This window comes from Stegastes partitus, unplaced genomic scaffold, assembly GCF_000690725.1.
Source record: "Stegastes partitus isolate 25-593 unplaced genomic scaffold, Stegastes_partitus-1.0.2 Scaffold1164, whole genome shotgun sequence".
In the NCBI taxonomy this organism is placed as follows: Eukaryota; Metazoa; Chordata; class Actinopteri; family Pomacentridae; genus Stegastes; species Stegastes partitus.
Genome location: NW_007578895.1, coordinates 64316 through 86521, shown reverse-complemented (window position 1 = coordinate 86521; position 22206 = coordinate 64316). Strand labels below are relative to the sequence as shown.

The window sequence follows — 22206 nt, the reverse complement described above, 5'->3', positions numbered from 1 at the left end:
TTCAGGCTGATTATCCAACCTGATTCCAGTCTGCCTGCAGTCAGCTGAGGACAGGATAACCGAGAGGCTGCGTGAAAGCAAGCGACATCTTCTCCTCGTATCCAGAGTTTACACGACGCTCCTCGTTGCAGGTGCAGCTCGAAGTCTAGAAATAATAACGGAATCTCTGGATCCGAGCTTTGTGTTTGTTTACGTGAGTTTATCTGCACATGCTAATCAGCGCGTGTGTTCGTCCACAACGCGTCGTTCCAATCTGATTAGTTTTAATAACAAAACCGACGTGCGGCGGATTCCTCGGCTCTCTCGTGCCAAGAAGAAGAAGGAGACGGTGACGAGGACCAGATTCCTCGGGCCTCGACGCTGAAATTAGATCAGGCCAATCTGGAGAGAGTGTTTAGAGGCTCGCGCAAAAAAAAGAGGAGAGATAACGCTGGCGGGGAATCATCAGATTATGGAAATAATTAGTTGTCATGGATAACAGTCATCATTTGATGTGATTGGGTGGATTTGTGCAGCTTTGGGAATCCGTGCGGAGGGAGGAGGAGGACGACGATGATGGAGGAGGAGGAGGAGGAGGAGGGAGGAAGACAAATTATTCTGCTTTGGCGTAGTGATGCGGCACCGGCTCGCATCTGTTCTGTCAGACTGTGATTACTGACAAACACTTTCCCTCCACTTCACAGTTTACAATCAGTCAAACGAGACCGTCCCTGTGCTGGATGCAACGACGTCCGTGCAGTTTCTGAAAACAAAAGGCACGCATGAGGGCAAAGGTTTAGAAATAATAATAATAATAATAATAATACATACTGTAGCTTTGTTGTATTTTTTTGGTGATGTTTCTCTCCAGCAGCTGTATTTGTATTGAGCAGCAACACGAGGTGCAGTAGCTCTGTCTGACTCACTGTTTCCTGTTTCCTGCTGCAGAGGAAGGCGAGTACTTCCTGAAGGTTTTGATTCCCAGCTATGCGGCGGGTTCAATCATCGGGAAGGGAGGTCAGACCATCGTCCAGCTGCAGAAAGAGACTGGAGCCACCATCAAACTGTCCAAATCCAAAGACTTCTATCCCGGTAAGAAACCACAACAACCTCCGCCGCTCATGGATGGATGGATGGATGGATGGATGGATGGATGGATGGGTGGATGGATGGGTGGATGGATGGATGGATGGATGGATGGATGGATGGATGGGTGGATGGATGGATGGGTGGATGGATGGATGGATAGATGGATGGATGGATGGATGGATGGATGGGAAAGTAGAGCAAAATTCCATCCTGACGTACTTTTACACTGCAAATTTACTGTTTTTATCAAGTTTAGACACACTTAAATAAGAATAATTTCTTAAATAATGGCGCAAGCTGTTAAAAAGTGCATTTGTAAGACACATAGAGACACAAAATACTGCTAAATAGAAGATGCACAAAACAATGCAACAACATAAAGAGGAAAAGTGGCTGTTTTTCCCAAAAAATGCTGCATGTTTTGTACTTTTTTTGCAACGTTTGACCAAATATGCACAGATGCACAGCAACATAGCAGGACTAGAAATACAAGATGCATCGCTGTGCATGTCTTTACTGTCAGTGCTTAAAGTAAAGTGGCGTTTTGCTTCATCAGCAGTGCAGTAAAACAAGAAGGAACAGATGATGGATGGATGGAAAAATGGGGATGAATGAGAAACGGCAAAAACAATCAATGAGCAGGAAAATGGATGGATGGATGGATGGATGGATGGATGGATGTGTAAAAACCATCTACTTATCCATGCTTGTAAAGGAAGTGGAGGATGCGTCAGGATGAATGGATGGATCAGTGCAAAGTGTTGTGAGCCATTAAGGGAGCATTTCATTGTCTCAGTCTGCGTCCATCAATTTTTCATGGCGTTAAAACGCACCATGCTGCAGATGCACACTGTTTATATACACACAGCGAAGAGCCAGCTGACCGCAGAGCCGAGCGGCCGGCCGGCTGTTTTGCACCAACGGTCGGACTCTTGTATCGATGTCGTGAAATAGATTTATGGATTTTATAAAGGCCGCGTTGTCCGTCTGCGTGTTTGTGTAACAGTGATTGGGTTTTAGGTTGCATCCACCCTCCTCCCTCCACCACCACATATATACGAAGAGTTCACCAGAGATCAGGATTTACAGGATCAAGGGTGAAATTGTGTTTGTCTGAACTCTTAATGCTGCCTGTGTGTGAGGATGAGGGGGAGGCTGTCTGTCTGCCTGCTTCGCGCCGTCCTGCTGCGAGTGTTGTGGAAGAAATGCATTGTCACACTAAAACGCTCCGTCTTTGCTTTCCTGTCGTTTTGTGCCATTATGGGAAATCTCCTCGCAAACCGCAGAGGCAGTAGAGAAGAGGATGAAGAGTAAGGCCACTAAAACTCTTGGTTTAGGAAAAGATGTCGGTTAAACGCTGAAAAAATCCATCTTGTGCTTTCTTATTTAACCAAGACCGCAATCTTTCCTTAAGCTCTACCAAGCACTTAAGAGATGCCTCGACACGACCGGAGAAACATTATTTACACACATTATTGGAAAACACGTTAAACGCAGCGACGGCGAAGGTTCTGCGTGTTGCAACTTTGCAGGATTTTAATGCGCTCCAGCTAAATATCCTCTAAAATCTCAACATGTGTGCGTCTTTCTGCGGTTTCCCCACTTTGTGTAAAAATCCGAAACCACGTGGAAAAACAGTCAAGTTTTAAGTGCCTTCACATGCCTCCAGTTTAGCTGTGAGGAGCCAGTGACAGGCTGGCAGGATGATTTAGCGTTCGGAAACATGTTTATACGACCCGAATCTTATTACTACGACCCAAACTTCTCCCCGCGAAATAACATTCACGACCTCCGGGTTTTTACTGCAAGAGGTAGAACAACCTCCGGAGGTAGAAAATCACAGTCACATGCTCGCACTAAACACCTCCCACCTCCAGTTAAACTCCCAGCGAGCCGTGTTGTCGTAGCACCTGCTGAGCCTCTGATGTAATCGCCGCCCCCCCGAGCCAATCGCAGCGTGACGTTTTCTCCTGCGACTCGTCGGACACACTTTAGCGTTTCTCAGGGCTTCAAACCTGGATTCCCCGTCGGTTTCTGTGTGCGATGGGATACGCCGGCTGGCTGCCGCGCGCACATTCGTGAGAAAGAATGCGGAGAAAATGTTTGCACAGTGAGGTCACCGCTGATGCGAATCCACGGCTTTCTGTGTTTGTGTTGGTTTGTGTAACACGAGGTCTTGGCGAGGAGTCGCTTAGCTTTCAGGAGGCCTGCAGGTTAAATAAAGTGCAACTCAGACGAGCAGTTTTTAAACAATCTGATTAAAATTTAACAGGAAAATGAGCTGCTTTACCTCCTTTTTCTTTTTTACTTTGGATTAAAAAGGACACGCTGGATTTTCACCGTGATGCATTCTGGAAATAACAGTCGTCAACACAGTTTTCCCGTAAAGCTTCATTTCACATCTTCCTGCCCAGCTGCATTCGCGCTCCTGCCGTCTCCCCGAGTATTTTATTTGGGTTTTGAAATTCAGCTCTTGTTGTCTCAGTGTGTGTGAATGAGCGTATCAGTTCGGGGGTCCGCAAACAAGCCGCCGTTGTTTGACGCCGGCACACGAGACTCCTGGAAAGCTCTGCCAGCCAGAACAGATGCAAGGTGCAGGAGGCAGAGATGCATGCGTGGCTGCAGCACTATACAATATACGGGCTATAAGCAAAGGAGGGGGGACAAAAAAACTGAACGGACATGATTGTGCACACACCTACATGCACAGAAATGGCTTCTAATCTCCAAGCCGAGAAAGAACTGAGGAGAGAAAGAGGGGAGGAAGGAGAGACAAGTGAAAGCAAAAAAAAAGAAAGAGAGGGTTGTTGTGGGTCTGGAGGAGCTGTGTGGGCGAGTGTGCACGACGCGAACGCACCCTTCCTCTGCTCTGAAGGGGGCATCTGTATGCTAATGAGACACGGTTCTTCCTGGGTGACAAATCAAAAGGCCCACCTGCTGCAAGAGCCCGTCTGTGTGTGTGTGTGTGTGTGTGTGTGTGTGTGTCTATGTGTGTGTGTGTGTGTTGGGAATAACGGGGCCAGTCTAATGAACAGAGTTGAGAGTTACTGCTGTGTCTTGGCCGGAGCGTCTCATTCCTCTCCTCACCCTCCTCACAAGACATTAGTCGCCCTCCTTTCCTTTCTCCCCCCCCTACTTCCTCCCCTTTTCTCCCCCACATGCACACACACACACACATACACACACACACACACACACACGGCACATCCCACATGGAAAACCAGGTAGAGGTCACAAGAGTTTTTTGGAGTTTCGTATCGTCGTCCTGGAAAATGTAAAATAACTTTGCAGACAAGTGTTAACCCAGTGACTCCAAAACCTCCCGGCAGGTTTAAAAGAGGAATGTAAAAAAAATAACATAAAAAATCACCAGAATTACACCATTTATCAGAGCAGGAAACTGTAAAAGCTGAAATATTTGTTGGATATTCAACTTTCAGGCAGTTTTGAAACTGATCATATGTGAGGTGTGGTTCTGCTGAAAGAATTCATCAAATCTAAGCGAAAATAACATTAAAATTCCTTAATGCTACATGTGTCATTGATAAAATTCGACAAAAAATAAATCATTTGCTTCAGCTACATTCTGTAAAAAATAAAAAATTCAGTGCTTCACTATGCAATTTTAAAGCCATGAGTGATTCAGCTGTGACTAACAGTCATTTCATAAAAATTCAGGGACTTTTTGCTTGAACTCGACTGAACTGCAGGCTTTGTTTATGCAGATCAGATAGCAGGTAACCAAAAAAACTAATAAAAAATTCAAGTAGTACAATATCTATTGTATGTAAAGTCATATTTTATCTCCAGTTATTGTACCAAAATGCTGCACATATTGCAAATTATGCAAAAATGCAGATTTCCTGATTTTTGTTCCAGTTTCCATAAAACAAATCATGAAAAAATGTGCTTTCGTTTTTGCTTTTTTAATGATTTACAGCTTTCTAACTGTGCAAAAGACATTTTTAAGTCTGCTTCTAGCTATGGTTGTGCCGTTTCCATCGAGGTGCAGGATGTTATAGTGAAAGACGAACCCCCGGTGAGTGAAAATGTCAGAGGAGCAAAAACAAAACCCGTCAGCTTTCTTGTTTCGCTAAACCTTAAATATTCATAACCTTATATCTGCTGGTAGGTCTGCTTGTTCCAGTCTGGTGTAAAGTCTGCTTGTTAGAAGACTGTAAAGGAATATAATAACCCAGTTAAAGTCCTGCGAAATTTTTTGCCAAAGTCCCGCAGAGTGTAAAAGCTGCGCGGAGCCAAAACGAGACGCCGTCCAGCAAACGGGGGAAAATGGAATATATCTTCAGCACAGACGCAAACAAATGTGAGCTTCTCTCCAAAATGAGATCATCAGTTTAAACTGAAATAAAAGCACCTCTGGCTCTCACAGAGATTCTTTATCACAGAACTAACAGTGTTTGGCAGCCGTCGCAGTACAGAGAGTTCTGGGAGACATCTCAGGCTGGATCTGGCTGATTGGAGCTGTTGAGAGATGAAGTCAAGATAAAAGAACCAAATTAGATCTTTACAGTAGAATCGTAAATATTCTTTTCTCTTTAAACATTAATTGCGCCGCTGGGGGGGGATTCAGAATGAGCTAAAGGTGATGTGACAAGAAAAGGGGGGAAAACACAACATGAGGAGAATCCAACGAGACAATAGAAAGTCAACATGAGAGGATGTAAACAAGCGTGGGGTTAAAATGAGAATCTCAAAAACAAGAATTAACACGACCACAGGGAGGAGCGTGGGTTCCTACGTCCTAACAGACGAACAAATCAGGAGGTGAACTGTGTTGTCTAACCTTGTCTTACCTTGTTCTCTTTTCCTACATTCCTTTTTTCTTCTCCCTCCTCCCTCCTTTTTTAAATTTTATTCATGCATCCTTCGATCCAGCTTCGTCTCACCCATCAATCATCCCTCCCTCCCGTTGCTTCCTCTCCCTCCTTCCTCTTCCCCCCTCCTTCATCCCATCTGGAGGAAAATAGTGCAGCAGCAGCACTTAAGCCGACGACCAATTAGCGGCGAGCGGCAGTAACTGTGGGGACGAGACAGGCCACCATTCATCCTCACACACACACACTCACAGCGCTATGCGACCCACCATTCACTATTATGGCACAACAGATTTATTACATACCCATACAGTACGAGGCAGCTTCCAAATATAGCTCCTCTGCCTCTCCTGAGCTAATTCAAAACCAGAAGGACGCGTTTTATATTTAACGCTGCATCCGCGAAACTGCAATCAGCGAGAGACTATTTAAAAAAAACCTCTTTTTATTTACATGTAAGGACTTTTAAAAACTTTGTGTTTGAGACGATTTTATCTCCTGAATTATTCAACGTTTTGGGAAATTATTTGCATCCTTCGTTGGGATGAGAGAAGAAGACCGCCTTGTTTTTCATTAATTACAGATTCAGGATGTTGTTTGCAGAAGTTCTCCATTAACGGGTTTCAGGTGACTCATCGGCTAATTAAGTGCAACAGCGTTAATTACTTGCAAAAACACAGGTTTTAATGTGCGGTTAAGTCATTTTCGGTGATGTAATAGTAGCGTGAGTTTCTTCTACATGGCGTCTGCAGTCATTTATGTTTAAATATGTGACGACAATAATCGTAAATATGAACCACGGTCGTCCTGAAGTCTGATAAAGATCTTATTTTTCCAGCCGTGCCTGGATTCTCCTCAGTAGGCTTCATTTAATTCGGAAATTACCCTGAAATTTGTGCAGATTTTGCATTAAATACATCTCGGACAGTATTAATTCCTTAACAGATAAAGAGCAAATAAAACACCTGCAGGAAACTCTCACTCCTGAAATTTGTGCAGCAGCTCCTCCAAACGCAGCCGGCAAAGATTTAAAAAAAAAGAACCTGTGCAACCTTTAGCTGATCAGTTTGTCCACAGAGAACAAATACAGCCGCAGCAGCGTCACATAAAATATTCATTCGTGACACCTGTTTTATAATTAGAATCGACCCGCCTCCCTCCTCGTCTCCTCCTCGCCGCCGAGGTATTGACCTCGGCTCGGACACAAAAACCGTGAAGGCGAAACTCAGAGCTGGAAATGAGTCGGTATCGATGCCGTCGAGGTGTACGTCGCTGATGTTTTTAAGGCTACAGTTAGGTTTCAGCAGACGGATGACTGGATGGTGATGTGAGGTTTCAGTGAGCAGAGAGTCGCATTCTGGGATGTATTTGCCAGATTTTACTCTTAAACTTTCTTCGGAGGCAGCGTTCAATACTAAACATTTCTCGCCGTTTGTCCGACCCAGCTTGTGTGAGAACTTTCCTAAAGGAGCAGGTTTGAGTCACACAAAAAGCACCGGTTGCTCGGTTTAGAATGAGAACATAATCTGGAGCCGTTACAGGAACCATAAACCGACACGTATCCTCACTGAACAGAGCTTCGAATCGTTCAAAACACAGTCGAGTGATTTGCGCTTTAAAACCTGCGACTTTAGACAAATTTCAGTTTGTTTTTTTTGTTTTTTCTCCCTTAATCCTAAAAAGTGGCGCTCTGGCATCGCTTAAAAACAAACTGGAACCAAAATTTGTTTTGCGACTTTGCTGCCAACGCGTCTGACCTCATTGGATGAACGAGCTACCAAAACATCCAGCAAAGTGTCCGAGTGTGAGATCATTTGTCTTCTGCACTTCTTACACTGTAACACGAACCGCAATCAGACCGAACGCAACCAAACCAAAACAGAACCAGAGGGACGGAGATTCTAATCGCTTGAGACACATTTTTTTTTCTCTCTGGCCGTGTTGTGTTTGTTGTCAGTGTGTGTGGACGGTAATATCAGGGTCTATTTGTGCCGTCCTCCTCCTCCTCCCGGAGCGGGACGCATTCCTGCAGCGGTGACTTCATTACCGCATATAACCCACTTCAATGAGGCTGATCTAAACCGAATCTGATTGTTAATGAGACGCCCCGGAGGACGGCGACCACATGTTCAGATTTGACTCAACGTTCGCGCAACTGCAGAGGAGACGGAGCCGATTAGTTTCTCGTTAGCGGCTGAGAAAACACTGCAGCTCCACTGAGTCACATGTGAAAATAATAGAACCTGATACTCGGCTGGTTATCTTGTGCTCTTCGGATTGCACACGCTGTTGGTTATGAATGAAAAGTGCAACAGTTTTTGGTTTTGTGCATCTATTTTCCCCTCTATCCCGTCTCCTCTGTCCGTCCTCTGTCTGCCACCATTTTAGAGAGCTCTGTCTTTAATACCACACCATGATTGCAGTTTTCAGTATTTAATATCCCCTCGTGCACGCCCACAAACACGCAGCACATCTGTCGCTAAAGGCCACATGAACCAGCACCTGCCTGGCGCACATGCTGCATGCAGGCCTTTATCGACGCCACCGACTGCAGCACTCAAAGCCTCTTACGCAGCTCTAAGCTCCCAGAGATGGAAAACTGCAATATTACATATCACGCTCGCACGCGGCCGTAATGAATTTCCTGTTTGTCCCCTCTTTTCATTACGAGACCGATTCATTAAAAATGTCCGCCGTCTGACGGTTGTAACGAGATGATTTCCGCCAAATTAGATTGGGAGTTTGGTTACCGTCTGAATTTGTCAAATTATCGTGGAAAATCGAGGCCGGTTAAAGTGTCTGCAGTCTGCCTGAGCTTTTAAAGCCCCTCGCCGACTTCGTTTTAGTGAATTTATTAACAATATTTGCTGGCGTTTGCTTTTAACGGGGAAAAAAAAAAGGGCCTCGCATCGTAAACTGGAGGAGTGACTTCATTGTGATGAAGCCGCAAACGGCGCCGCAGCCAACTGCACAGAAACTGTCTGTAAATATTAAAGGAACACTGTAAAAATACTGTTAACGAAACCGGCAACCACCAGCATTTTATAGTGTTTTTACAGGAAAAATGTGCCTCGTTGAAAAAACAACAACACATTTACATTATAAGCATCACAGCTCATGTTCTGACTGCAGCCATGTGGATTTTCTCTTCATTTAAGTAGTTGTTTATCAAGAAAAAGGCAAAAAAAAAACAAAGAAATGAGCATGTAAGTTTAGAGCTAGGGCTTAAATCTTCATTTATTTTCCTTTATGTACAATTAATAGTCCAAAACCCAAATATTTTCATTTTACGATGATATAAAATAAAGAAAATCTGCAATTTTTGACATTTGAGAAGCTCACAATCTTTGACTTTATTACTGATTAGCTCATCTGTAAATATAATTGTTAATTAATCATATTATAGTCTGTATTGTATTAACAGAGCCTTATTATTTGCAGTAAATCTACATGTGCAGAAGATTTTTTTTAAATGAACTTCTCATATAAACATTCCAAGAGGATTTATTATGCAGATAAACGCCTAAAACAACTTCCTTATTTAAGGTCAAGTCCTTAAATAAGTTTGTTTTTGTAGATTTACTCGTCCACAACCCAAATATATTCATTTTTATTATGATATAAAACAGAGAAAAGCAGCAGTTTTCCCACATTTGAGAAGCTCACATCTGTGAATGAAACGGTCAAATAAGCCTCGTATATTAAACTCTTAGAAATTAATATTTAAAGTGAGTTTGTTGGTGCAGAAGGTGGAAAAAAAAAACAGATTTTCTGAATGAACTTTTAATCTAAAACTCCCAGGAGGACGTGCTGCCTTACGGCTGCATGCATCACGTACGCAGAAGGAATGAGCTGCAGTTGGAGAAGCAGCGTCAACGCCAGCTCTCTCTCTCTCTCTCTTTTTTTATTTGTTTGTGCGTGACGTCAGCCGGCAGGCCGACGGGCTGAGTAATGCTTCTGTACCAGTCGGTGCCACGCAGGCCGACAGACAGACCATCATATCCCGGCGCTCGGGGAGAGTCACACTTCCATCACAGGCTTCCATACGAGGCCGGATTAACGGACGTTTATTCTGCTTTCAGGTCGATTCACGCAGCAGCTTCCTCAGAGGGATCGTTGATCCATAATGAAATGTGTTCAGAGTAAAACATTAAAAATAAGTTGTGTTTTAAAGGAATGCAAGAAGCCGGTTGTTATCTGGTGCAGGAAACAGTCAGAATCACCAGCCTGTCCTTGTTTTCTCTGATAGGATCTTTTTATTTGATAAAGCAATTACATCTGAGACGATACAGCCTGCTCCTTTCATGATACCGCTTCATTAAAGTTTTGGAGTGAAAAAAAAGTTCCTGACATGCATCTTGCAGGACCTCAGAGTGTGTGATTGTCATTCACGTTGCACGTCGTTATCTGCCACGCTTTAGAGACGCTGAATGACAGTCCTCAGATGTTCAGTTGCCCCTTTTTTCCCCCTCAAACAGACTTGTGAGGAGCTCTGTCGCTGGAAAAGGTCAAAATAAAAGAGGTGGAAGCTTGTTGCGTCCCTCCAAAGTGCCTTTTCTGAGTGTGTTTCTGTGTTCGGAGGCTCCGCCGGGAGATGAACCCTGAACTCTGGCAGAGTGAACAGGAACTCATGCAGAATGAGACCTCGCAACCTGAGCGGCGTTAATGACACACGGCTCAGAGCGCCGACCTTCGATGCACGGGGAGCTGCAGAGGAAACACCGCCGATAGTTTACTGTGCAGACAATACAAATACACATTAATTAGCATCCTCGTTTAGATTTCTGCTGGAGGTTTTTGGAGACGGGGCGCTTGTGTTCATATGTGATTCATCATAAACACTAGAACCGATCGCCAGCTCTAAAAGAAAGACAGAAAAAGAAACCCAGCTTGTTATTAACTGTGCAGGACGAGCAGGTAAACACACCGAAACCGTAGCAGTATCATCCCTTGTGATTTTAAATTGCAAATTTCCTCTGAAGCCCCGAGCAGCTTCTGGGCATTTTGCACCTTTATGAAAACAAAACAACAAAACTGGAAGCAGAGAGAACTCAGAGCTGTCTGCTGTGCAGCACGACGCAGTCAGAATGCCAGAAGTCATAACAATAAAAAACTAAATTTGAATTTCTTTGATTATTTATTTCACAAAAAAATGTAAAAACAATAAAATAAAAATTAAACTGTACACAATTTTCCCAAGTGCCTGCATTTATAATCAATACTTGGGTGAATAAAAGGTGACAAACATGTAGTAAAAATATGTTCCTTCTTCTTTTCATACTTACCTGTCTGCTCCATGGAAACACAGCCTGCAGTTCAGCCCAAAAATCCCTGAATTCTTGTCACGTGACTCTTGGTTGCAGCTAAATTAGTAAAAGATTCCTGGTTTTGCCAAGAAGTGTAGAATTTTTTGTTTTTTGCAGAATCTGATTTGTACATACAGTTCATTTTTTACATTTTTTTTTTCATGATTTTGATGGAAAATCACAATTTTAAGCGTAGGTTTGGTTAATTTTCTCAATGGAACAAAACATCACACACGATTGGTTCAAAGTCTGAACAAAAGTGGAAAATCCAACATTTTTTTCAGTTTTTACAGTTTCTAGCTCTGATGAATTGTGTCATTTTGGTACTTTTTTTTCAAATCGACATGACTTTCCAGCTTGCCAGTAGATTTTGTGGTTCAGAAGGTTGAAGACAGATCAGAACATTCACACACGAGGGACAGTTTCTGTTTAATTTACCCCCAAAAGAAGGAACAGAATTGGTTTAAATTTCTGCTAAATGACTGATAAAGTTTGACGAGTGGCGAGTAAATCGGATTTCACGGACAGGATACCTGAAACCTTCCCATGCGGCCCGCTAACATACCGATGGCCGGGACGGGTGTAGTGCAGCTTGTAGTGTGATTGTCAGACAGCTACTCCTCCTCCTCCTCCTCCTCCAGTCGGTTCCTCCCCACCTCTGCAGCTCCCTGACCACATCAGTCAGCCCCCCGCTGCCTGCAGACAGGCATGGCTAATCAATCTGCGCACCACATCTGCTGCACGGAGGGCTGACGCAGGAATACACCCACCTGCAACCAGCCCGCACTTCCCGTTTCTTTTTATTTTGAAATCCTCGGGTTTCCCTTCCTCTCCAGCTAATCCTGTGGACGATATTTTAAAAAACACACACACACAAATCGTGATCGATATCGGTTTTTCCGCCACCTCGGTGCTTTCTCCGTCTCTCCATTTGCCGCCGTAGTGTTTAGACTTTTAATAAGGGAGTGTTGAGGGTCCCAGCGAGGCCGAGCGTAAATAGAACAGCAGGAATATGGCCGGCTTACCCACAGATCAATGCTGCACTCAGTCTGTGTGTGTGTGTGTGTGTGTGTGTGTGTGTGTGTGCAGGAGTCGCAACTTTTGCTTACCTGCTCGCCTGTAAGTGTGTTGCTGATGCTCAGCGTGTGTGTGTGTGTGTGTGTCCTTGGGAAGTGGTGGCATAATGCAGTCTGTCAGTGAAATATGACGGTCGTAAACACACTCCAACACTTTCACTGCCTCTCCTCGCTGCGCACACAAACACACACTTGCCCTTGGGATAATCAGCATTGATCACCACTGCAGATCTCCGTGTGTGTGTGTGTGTGTGTGTGTGTGTGTGTGTGTGTGTGTGTGTTTACTCGCTGAGATGACGGCGGCCATAAGAAAAGCTGAATCTCATTTCTGATGTTGCTCCACTCAGTCGACAACTGGCTCTTTTTTTATTGTAAATACCAGCAATTTTTGCACCTTTTTCCACGATAACTGCTCGTTCTTTGGCGCTTTGGTTTCCTTATTCTTCTTAAATGCATCACTGGGTTCCTTACATTTCCCACATAAGTACTCGTAGAAGTTCTCTACAGTTCTTCAACAGCATACGTTAGCTTACGAGGCCTTTGTCTTCGTCAGGACTTCTGTGTTTCGTCGGTTCTTCTCCGAGGCTGGAGAGCTCCGGTAATGTGTTTTTTGTAGCTCCAGTTTATTTGGAATAAACAAGATGAATTGCATAGTTACCGTGAGCAGCGGTGATTGGACAAAGATGCTCTTATTGACACGATGCCACTGACAGAAATTTAACCAACAGAACTCTGGCCTGCAGGCAAACAGAACAGCGCCGAGAAAATAAAGGCTCCTCCTTAAATAAATAAACACTGCAAGATTTTGAAATGTTCTTTTTTTTATTGTTATTATTTTGCTAACTCTATTAAGCCCAGCAAATTTTTAATACACGCATCTCTGCTTCTCGCTCCATAAATAAAAGCCCTCCCTCCCTCCTCCTGTGATGAATGGGCTGGATTCACATCTATCGGCTTCATCCTTTAATATCAGACACACAGAGCAGCTATCTGCAGAAACACCAACACTCGTTTACTGTCTCAAACCTGAGCACAGTGTGGACAAAGCAGCCACTTCGCTTGTTTTTCTTGCATTGAGCAGCACTCGATCACCTCTGACACGGACGCTGCGCTGAAGGTGTAGAATATGGAACACGACGTGCTGCGTCGCTGCTTGCAGACCGAGTGAAGACGGTTTATTTGCTTATGTAAGGGAGAGGAGGATGCGTAGACTTCCCCCGGCGTCGTGCGCATGAGCGGGACTTAAAGAGATTCCACCTGCCACTCACCGTATCATGGCGCCCTGCAGCCGCTCAAACTGCAGCGTCACTGCCGAGGCTCTTCCCCCTCCTCGTCTGCCGTCGCGCCCCAGCTGAGGCGCGTCTCGCCGGGGCCAGCGAGCCACCGCGGCTCCCAGGCTCCGCCGAGGCCTCCGGGCCCCCCGACGCAGCTGGACTCCCGGTCGAAGCTGTGAAATACATTCTGCAGCGATGCACTTGATCCACTTCCAGGCCTGGTTAAGATGTGGAAAAGTCATTTCCAAAGGAGAAGGCCGGCTAATCTGCGGGGTTAGTTTCCATTCACGCTGTTTCAGTATTTGCAGTCTTAATCTGACTTAACAGCTGCTTCCACCGGAGAAATTACACCAAATTAGAGTTGGATAATAATCGAGGACGGGGTAATCGGAGCCGGCTGAATTGCTGGGTCATAAAAACGCATCATTCTGTTCACGCTGTGCAGCTCAGCAGCCTCGATGACAGCACGACAAACTGCACATGTGCTGCTCAGTGGATTTCCAGAACAAATTCTTCACCTTCCTTCAGGGTTCTGGTTGAATTCAAGCATCGTTTTCATGTAACTTGCGGCTCATCTTACTTTTTACAAACTCCCACGTCTCCAGACTATCCGTGCATACATTTTCATCAGCATCTTCTCCTGCCTTTTTCTTTCCTGCCTATTACTTTGTCGATCGCTTGCTGTAACAACCTCGTTTTCCCACAAGAATCATTAAAGATTCATGCGATCTAATCTAATCATCTGACCGAGCGGCTGCAGAGCTGCGGGTTCAGTCGACGCAGCGGCCGTAGATCTGCATATACAATAAAAGTGGAGCCGGTTTTTGGGGTTTATTTGTTCCCGTGTGCGTCGTCTGCACCGGTCCAGCTGCGTCAGTGAGTGTGACAGACTGAAGAGCCCAGTCAGCACAGAAAGAGGAGAGGCTGGAGGGGGAGGAAGGAGTGAGAGTGGAATAAAGAGGAGAAAGGAGCGAGGGCTGCAGGAGGAGGAGGAACAGTTCAATGTGCAGAGGTTTGTATGAGCTCTGAGGGTTTCCAACTGTCACAGACAATAGGTGGAGGCAAGGCGCTCTGTATGACAATAGGCTCTTTGACCCCGGTCAAGCTAGCGGGGCGGGGGGAGTAACGGGGGAGGACGGAGGGGGGAGGCAGGGTGTCCCCATCTGTCTCAGAACAGCGAGAGTGTATGCATCTGTACTCTGCAGTGTGTGTGCAAAAGCATTGGAGTGCATTTCGTCTGTGTTTAGCTGCTTCTCATGTTGTGTTATTGTTGCTGCAGCCGCTTTGCATTTCCCTGCACACACTGTATCGTGGCAAATAAAAACTCTGGGATCCTAAATCACAGACGAAGACCGTTTGTGCGTCATCTCGGCCTCTTAGTGTTTTCGCAGAGCTCCCGTTCTCCTTCCTCTCACCTCTGCGCCGATGAAATACGGTCGGTCGAACTTGTTCAACTTGTCTGGCCACGTCTTTGTCATAAATTTCATCAGCGAGAGTGAATCCGCTTAAATTTACCGTCCGTCGATTTTTGCATTTCCACAATTTCGCCGTGCTGTGTTTTCATAAATACGTAGAAATATTGAATACATCCACGTTGCACCTCTGCATGTGTAACGTAGACAAACTTTTTCAACTCGTCTGGCCGCGTCTTGCTCATAAATGTCATCAGCTAGACTCTGCACCTGCTTAATTTACTGCCCATTGATTTTTGCAGTTCCATCATTTCTAGAATCCACTTCAGTCCAAACACACCCGGAGCTGTGTTTTAATTCTCCATGCAAGTGCAATTTTTTGCATACAACACAGAAAAAAAAAACCCTGCTTTTCCAATTAGAACCACTCACATCGCTGCTATTTTTACTCTGCTGAGTTGTTGTGGGAGCTGCAGGGGGGAGAAACACTGACAGCGTTTGGGTTGATAGTGGTTTTATTGTGACCCCATAACAACCCTTCCAAAAAATCCTCCGTGACCCTCCGGTGGGTTTGCGACCCAGACTGTGAAAAACAAAGCCCGAGGCAGAGTCTCAGTCAGCAGACTTTAACTGATGGCTGCCTCCCTCTCTCTCTCTCTCTCTCTCTCTTTCCTGTCACCCGGCTTCTCGTATCTGTCAGTTCTTATGACAAAGCTGCTCTCTGTGAGGAGCTTGGCTAAGCAACATGGCCCGGCCCTCTTCATAAAACATCTTTATCATGCGCACACACACACACACACACTCGTAGTGCAATTTCAGCTAGTTTGGCTGCCGAATATCGCCTCCCCTCTTTCTTTTCCCATAAATAGCAGACATAGCTAGATTTGTCTCTGTGTCACCATGGCGATTTGCTGCTTTCACAACCTGCTATGACGATAGTACCAGGCCTCGGTGTGTGTGTTTGTGTGTGTGTGTGTGTTTGATGCAGGTTTGCAGAGGTACAGCACAGCAGCTACCACACACACACACACACACACACACACACACACACACACCGACCCCCACCCCCATCGGACAAAGCAGAGGATTGTGGGACTGCACACCCGTTGCCTTGGTGATGAGAATCAAAGTGACAGCTCTCCTAGAGGAGGAGTCCCCTCCTCCTCCTCCTCTTCCTCCTCCTCCTCCTCCTCCTCCTCCTCCCTAGCAGGTGTAAGAGAGCGAGAGGGAGAGAGAGAGAGAGAGACAGAGAGATGTCTTTCTTCTTACTTGGTCGGCTTCCAGATCCTCTCGCCTTCTGTCCTTGAGAGTCGCTGAAATAAGCAGCAGCCGCCGCCGCCGCCGCCGCGAGGAAGTCGAGGCTGTGATTTGTGTGTCAGCTTTTAATAACGTCATAAATTGTGTGTTTTGCAGTGGAACATTGAGCAAAGCTTTTCTGGAGGAGCTGCTCAGAGTGGGACTCGTAAGGCGTTGTTTAGGCACGACGATGTCAGAGGAGGGGGGCCGCCGCAGAGTTCATGAAATGAACTTTATTAGCTCCTTTTATTTATCCGCAAAACATCTCAAAAGCAGTCGAACGTGCGCGCATGCACAAATGCGCTCCGTCCTGATTGGCCCCTCCACAACAATGACACTTAGCGTTGGTGGTCGCCACGGCAACCTCCCCCCTGGCTGCACAAAAGGGTCAGATCTAAAAGGTCTAAATCTGCTAATGTCCCTGAGTAGCTCTCGCCGCCACAGATGTGTGTGTGTGTGTGTGTGTGCTCTTAAAGGAGCAGGTTCCTTCACTTTGTGTGGGAGGGGTCTCGGCTCTGAGGAGGAGGAGGAGGAGGAGGAGGAGGAGGAAGGTGAGCGCCGCCGCCGCAGACAAAGAGAATCATTGAGAGAAAAGAGGCAGAACTAGTTGTGAAATTGCATTTTTTTTTTTTTTGCTTCCATCCTTACAGACCCCCAATCTCTGGCAGAGGGACAAAGGTAGCCCCCTCTGGGACCCCTTAACCCCACATGGACACACAAACCCCCTCCCTCACAAAGGAGCTGGTTCCACAGCTGCCTCGACTCCCCCATGCCTCCCCGCTTCCATTATTTTTAATCCCCCAGTGAAAGCTCCCCCAGTTTCTCTCCCCTTTTCCCAACACCCAAGCCCCCATATAAGCCCGGCCCACACTCATACAACACATACACACCCCCCCACCACCACCACCACCATTAATCCCCTCCTCTCCCAGTCTGAGGTCCCACAAAGCCGTCAGCTGTCCCACCGTCTCTCTGACACGCCGGCTGGACTCTCACTTTAATTACGAAGCCCTGAGCCTGATTACAGGCCGCGTACACGTCCGCCGTGTGTCGTCCGCCGTGTCGTACAGATGTGATGCTGCGTTCGTGTCGGTCGGGATTCAGTTCGGTCACATGACAGCTGGATTCCCACAGAGGAAGGTGGCGACCGGCCGACGGGGTTCGTGCTCTTTGACCCGAGCTGATGTTTGCCGCGTCTGCCATCTGATGGCTGAAATATTTCTGCAAATCTGCAAATACATACAGAAATTTGAAAAGATTAGCACTTGTGAATTCTTTTTAGTACATTTGAAACCCTTTGCACTTTTATTTATTTTGTTCCTGTCATGTTTTTACTCACTTTTGGCTCATTTTTTAACGATATAAAGTCACAAAATAAAGTCCTGCATCTCTATAACAATGGGTAGAGATAGACAGAACTTCAACATGTCTTTTTTTTTTGCAATATGACAAAAATATAACACAATAAATAAAGAAAATGACAAAAAAGTACATTTTCTAAGATCCCACAGGTTAAAAGTTGGTGATTCTGCACACTGTAGAATCTTGTTATTATGAATTAAATTAAATTAAATTAAATTAAATTAAATTAAATTAAATTAAAAATACTTTATTTATCCCAGAAGGGAAATTAAATCTTGTAAAAGCTCACTTTTTAATTTTTTAAAAATTTTTTAAAATTAATTAATTTATTTTATTATTTTAATTTTTATTCTGCACACCATAAATATTTCACTGCTGGTATTCTTTATTTTTTTCTGTACTCGTCTCCTATCTGCTCTGTGCAAACACTGCCTGCAGTTCAGCCGAGAAGTCCCAGATTTATTTTATTTTATTTCCACGTTGCAGCCGAGTTTTTAACGTCTTCTTGTTTGCGCCAGTAGTTTCGTTACAGAATCTAGTTATTGCAAACAATTAAACCATGATGCCCACTTTTTTTTTTTTTATTCTTACCTCAACTTTCTGCTTCATTTCAAAACTCTTTATTGGCGTTAAAATGGACTAATTAACAGCACTGGCAGTGCAGTTCTAATGATCAAAATAAAAGACAAACTGAGAAATAATTGGGCTACAAGCTGTATTTTAGCCAAAAAAGAAAAAAAAAAAGCTGATTATTTTGATATAACCAGAAGTGATGCTTTGCACAAAAATCCCCATTTGACCGTTAACTCTTTCACCACTTTTTTTTTTCTCTCTCTCTCTCTCGTCTTCCTGCAGCTTCAGAGTTTCCCAGCACTTATCAATTCTTTTCATGTGTGTCACTTCATCAATAAACTTGAGCCACACTGTGTAAAAAAAAAAAAACTGCTGCTTTCATCTCGGTCCAGCCTGCAGCCGTCTGTTGTTTTCTACGTCGTGCTGTAAATCATACAAGCATGTGGTTGTCATTAATAAAGATGAGGTCACACTTCCAGTCAGACCCACCCTCCACGCTCACACGCACGCACAACACGCATGCAGACACGCACATACACGCCAATGCTGCTCGTATAGATGGAGGCAGAGAGAGGGAGCTAATTAGTGTTTTAGCTGATTGCTAATTGCCACTTTCTTCCGCCTACTTACACACAACACCGAGGAAGAGAAGCAGAGACAGAGGGAGATAAAGCAGCACTTTTTCCCGCTCCTGCTTCTATCAGCGACTTGTTTTATTTACCTCTAATTACACGTGTCCATCATATCCACACAAACACGCAGGAGGTTTGTTTTTTCATCACTTTTAGGATGAAACTTTTTTTTTTTTTAAACCAGCAGCAGAGAAACTTCAGTGCAAATCAATTCTCACAGAAGTTCCTCCACCGTAGAACACACACACAACAGCGCTGTGAAATTTTTATGATTTTCTCTGGCAGCGTTCCTCCCGGGGGTTTTCTGTTATACTTTCTCCGTCCAACTTCGCTTTCCAGCGTCTTTGACGCAGAAAAACAAGTAATTGCGGGGAATGGCGGCGAAAGCGAGGCTTGACAGGTGATACGTTCTCAGACGGAAAAAGTCGTAAAGAGAGCGTCTGAACGCGACTCGGCTGATGAGTTCTGGCCATTGGTGGAGCGAGGCTTTGTTTATGTGATGATGTGTAGGTTTCTGCCGTCAGCTACAATTCAAAACAGTTTTTTTTATTGACATTCAGTGGAATCAGTTCAGGCTTGGATCATGTTATCGAGCAAAAGTCTGCCGTTTGATTTAACCCTCTGAGCTCCGTCACATTTTTGCTCACTGTTGGCTCGTTTTTTTCCTGCAATATCAAGTCCTGCATCTTTATGGAAAAACCACGATGAAGGAGAGAGAACTCAGAAATGGATTTTGTGTTGTTACAACAGTGCAAAAATAATGGGATTTAATGAATGGGATTTATTCTGTTTTTGCATCTGGAATCAAAACATGTACAGTATTTTTTCAAGTGTCCACAGGTGTTGCCGATACGGAAAATTAAAAATAAAATAATAGTGACTCTACATACTATAGATATTTTACTATTGTGTGAACACGGCCTGCAGTTCAACCCCAACACTCTCACAATTTTTGTCACACTGCCGCTTGTCGTAGTAAAGTCACTGATAGCTTCACGGTTGCGCTGAGGAGTGCAGAATTTTTTGTTTTTTACAGAATCTAGTTAAAGTAGATGGTTTATTTTTGGTGATTTTTTATTTTATTTTAAATGAAGCATGTAAAATAAACCGGGATTTTGATGTAATATGAGGATTATAAGCTTAATTTGTTTGACAGAATGACATCATGATGCATGGGTAGTTGAAGGACCGTCAGAAAGTTGAAAATCAGACAATATTCTCTCTTGTTAAACTTTCTAGGTCTGATAAATGGTGATTTTGTTGTAAAGATGGCATGTTTTACCTCCAGGTTTTGGTGTTCAGAGGGTTAACAACAAGCCGCTAACTGCTGAAGACAAGTTTTTATTTTGACAAAACTCTTCCTGAGGCTAAAACAAAACCTCACATGAACCGTCAGCGGAACATCTCTCTCTGTAATTATTCCAGACAACAGAACGCTGCTTGTTTATTCTCTACTTTTGCCAATTTGCCCAAATGAAATGAAACCGATTTAAACTGAGAGTGAGTCACTTCCATTTCGTTCTCGTGAGTCGGAGCTTTTTGCGGGTGACAGGAGACGACGAGTTTGGACCGAGGTCAAGAAACGACTCTCGTCTCGCCGAGGGTCAGCTCGCGTTCTTCTGTCCGGTCGAACCAGAAGGAAGCGACTCGTGCTCGGCCGCCGATCGGGTTTCTCACAGAGTCGAGTCGGGAGTCGCGGCTCGAGTCGTGCTCTTTCAGCCAGCGGGTTTTATTTGTTTTTCCAGCGTGGATTTATGTCATTTTGGAAGCGAGGCGTGCGTGTGCATCGGAGTATAAATTCTCTGTTTTTTTTTTTACAAGCAAACGAACGCCGGAGTTCAAGTGTAGTTGAGGATGTTTCGGTGTGTGAGACTCTGCAGGGCTTTCGCTCTCTCAGGCTACGTGTCCTCAGCGCAGAGCCAAGTCACACACACACACACACACACACACACACACTCGGGCATACATGATCTCAGCCGCACAAAGACATGCTCAGAAACATGCACACACACACACACACACTGCTGCAGTCCCAGCTGTAACAAATGGGGACCAGATTGTGTATGATGATGATGATGTAAAAGACCAGGCATGCTGGTCTCCATGGTCGACGGGCTTTGTTGAGTAAATGTTCAGTGTGTGTGTGTCCCTGTGTGTGTGTGTGTGTGTTTGGTCAAACCCTGATCCACGTGCCATGAGCTATTAAACAGGTCCCTCTGGTTCCCTGTAGAATTCATCATGCGGCCAATCGCGGGCGCGCGTGCGTCGCCGAGAGAACACGTTTTCTCTCATTGTTCCTCGACTGTGTTTGCAATTATGTTTGTCCGTATTCCAAGAGCAGCGTTACGTAATGCCACTTGCTTGATTTGTGTGTTTTTGCACGTTGGGTTTCATTGCACTTGCGCGATCCGTTCCAAACACAAAAGTTTTGACGTGTTCTTCGACCCGAGTTCGTCCTGCTCGTATGAGATCATGTGAGAAAAATAAAGGTCCGGCAGGAAATCTGTACTCTGCAGGATGCTGCGATGTTGTCCTGCAAATGACCAGATCTGGGCAGATTTGAAAGGGTTAAGACGTACAGATTTGGTTAAAGTTTATCCCATATGATCCCCTTTTTTACACTGAGGAAGGTTTTTGTTTACATGTTAAACCCTCTGAACTCCTGCAGTTCTTCCCTCCGATCACGTTTTTATATGCTGTGAGGCTCATTTTTAAATGTAATATAAAGTCTTGCACCTCTAAGGAAATGGCACATTTACATATAACGTTCTTTTTCTTCTTTTTTTTTAATATGACAAATTTATAAAGCTTTAATGCTCATTGATTTGATTGCTTACCTTACAAAAATTGTAAATAAAATGAAATAAAATAAGTAATATATAAATAAATTATTTTAAAAAATGAATTAACATGTACAGAATTGTGTCGTGCCCACATGTGTTACCAATACTGGAAATAAAAAATGTTGATTCTACTATTACTACTATTATTATTACTACACAGCCTGCAGTTCACGCGAGAAGTCTCTGAATTTTTGTCAGGTGACTGCTGGTCGCAGCCCAGTCAGTCATGACTTTCCAGTTGCGGCAAGAAACACAGAATTTTTTGTTTTTTACAGAATCTAGTTTCTGCAAACAGTATATTTTTGGTGAATTTTTTGATGAAACATCATGATTTTTAAGCTTAGATTTGACACAAACGAGTAGTTCAAAGACTGTTGGAAAGTTGAAACTTCAATAATTCCTACTGTTTCTGGCTCTAATAAATGGTGTCATTTATGCAGTTTCTTTCATAGATAACATGCCTTTTTAAACTCACCAAGGGTTTTTATATTAATGGCAGCGTTAACGAAGTTTGAGTTTGGACATTAGA

The 22206-nt window shown here is 44.4% G+C and overlaps 1 protein-coding gene across 1 annotated transcript in view; it reads left to right on the top strand.

The window, feature by feature from the left end:
* The window catches only part of nova2 (NOVA alternative splicing regulator 2), an 83130-nt gene that overhangs the window by 16862 nt on the left and 44062 nt on the right, over positions 1-22206 (top strand). Inside the window, exon 3 of the mRNA XM_008296904.1 lies at positions 928-1071. Within this exon, the coding sequence (XP_008295126.1) occupies positions 928-1071 (144 nt within the window). The remainder of the gene's footprint in view (positions 1-927; positions 1072-22206) is intronic.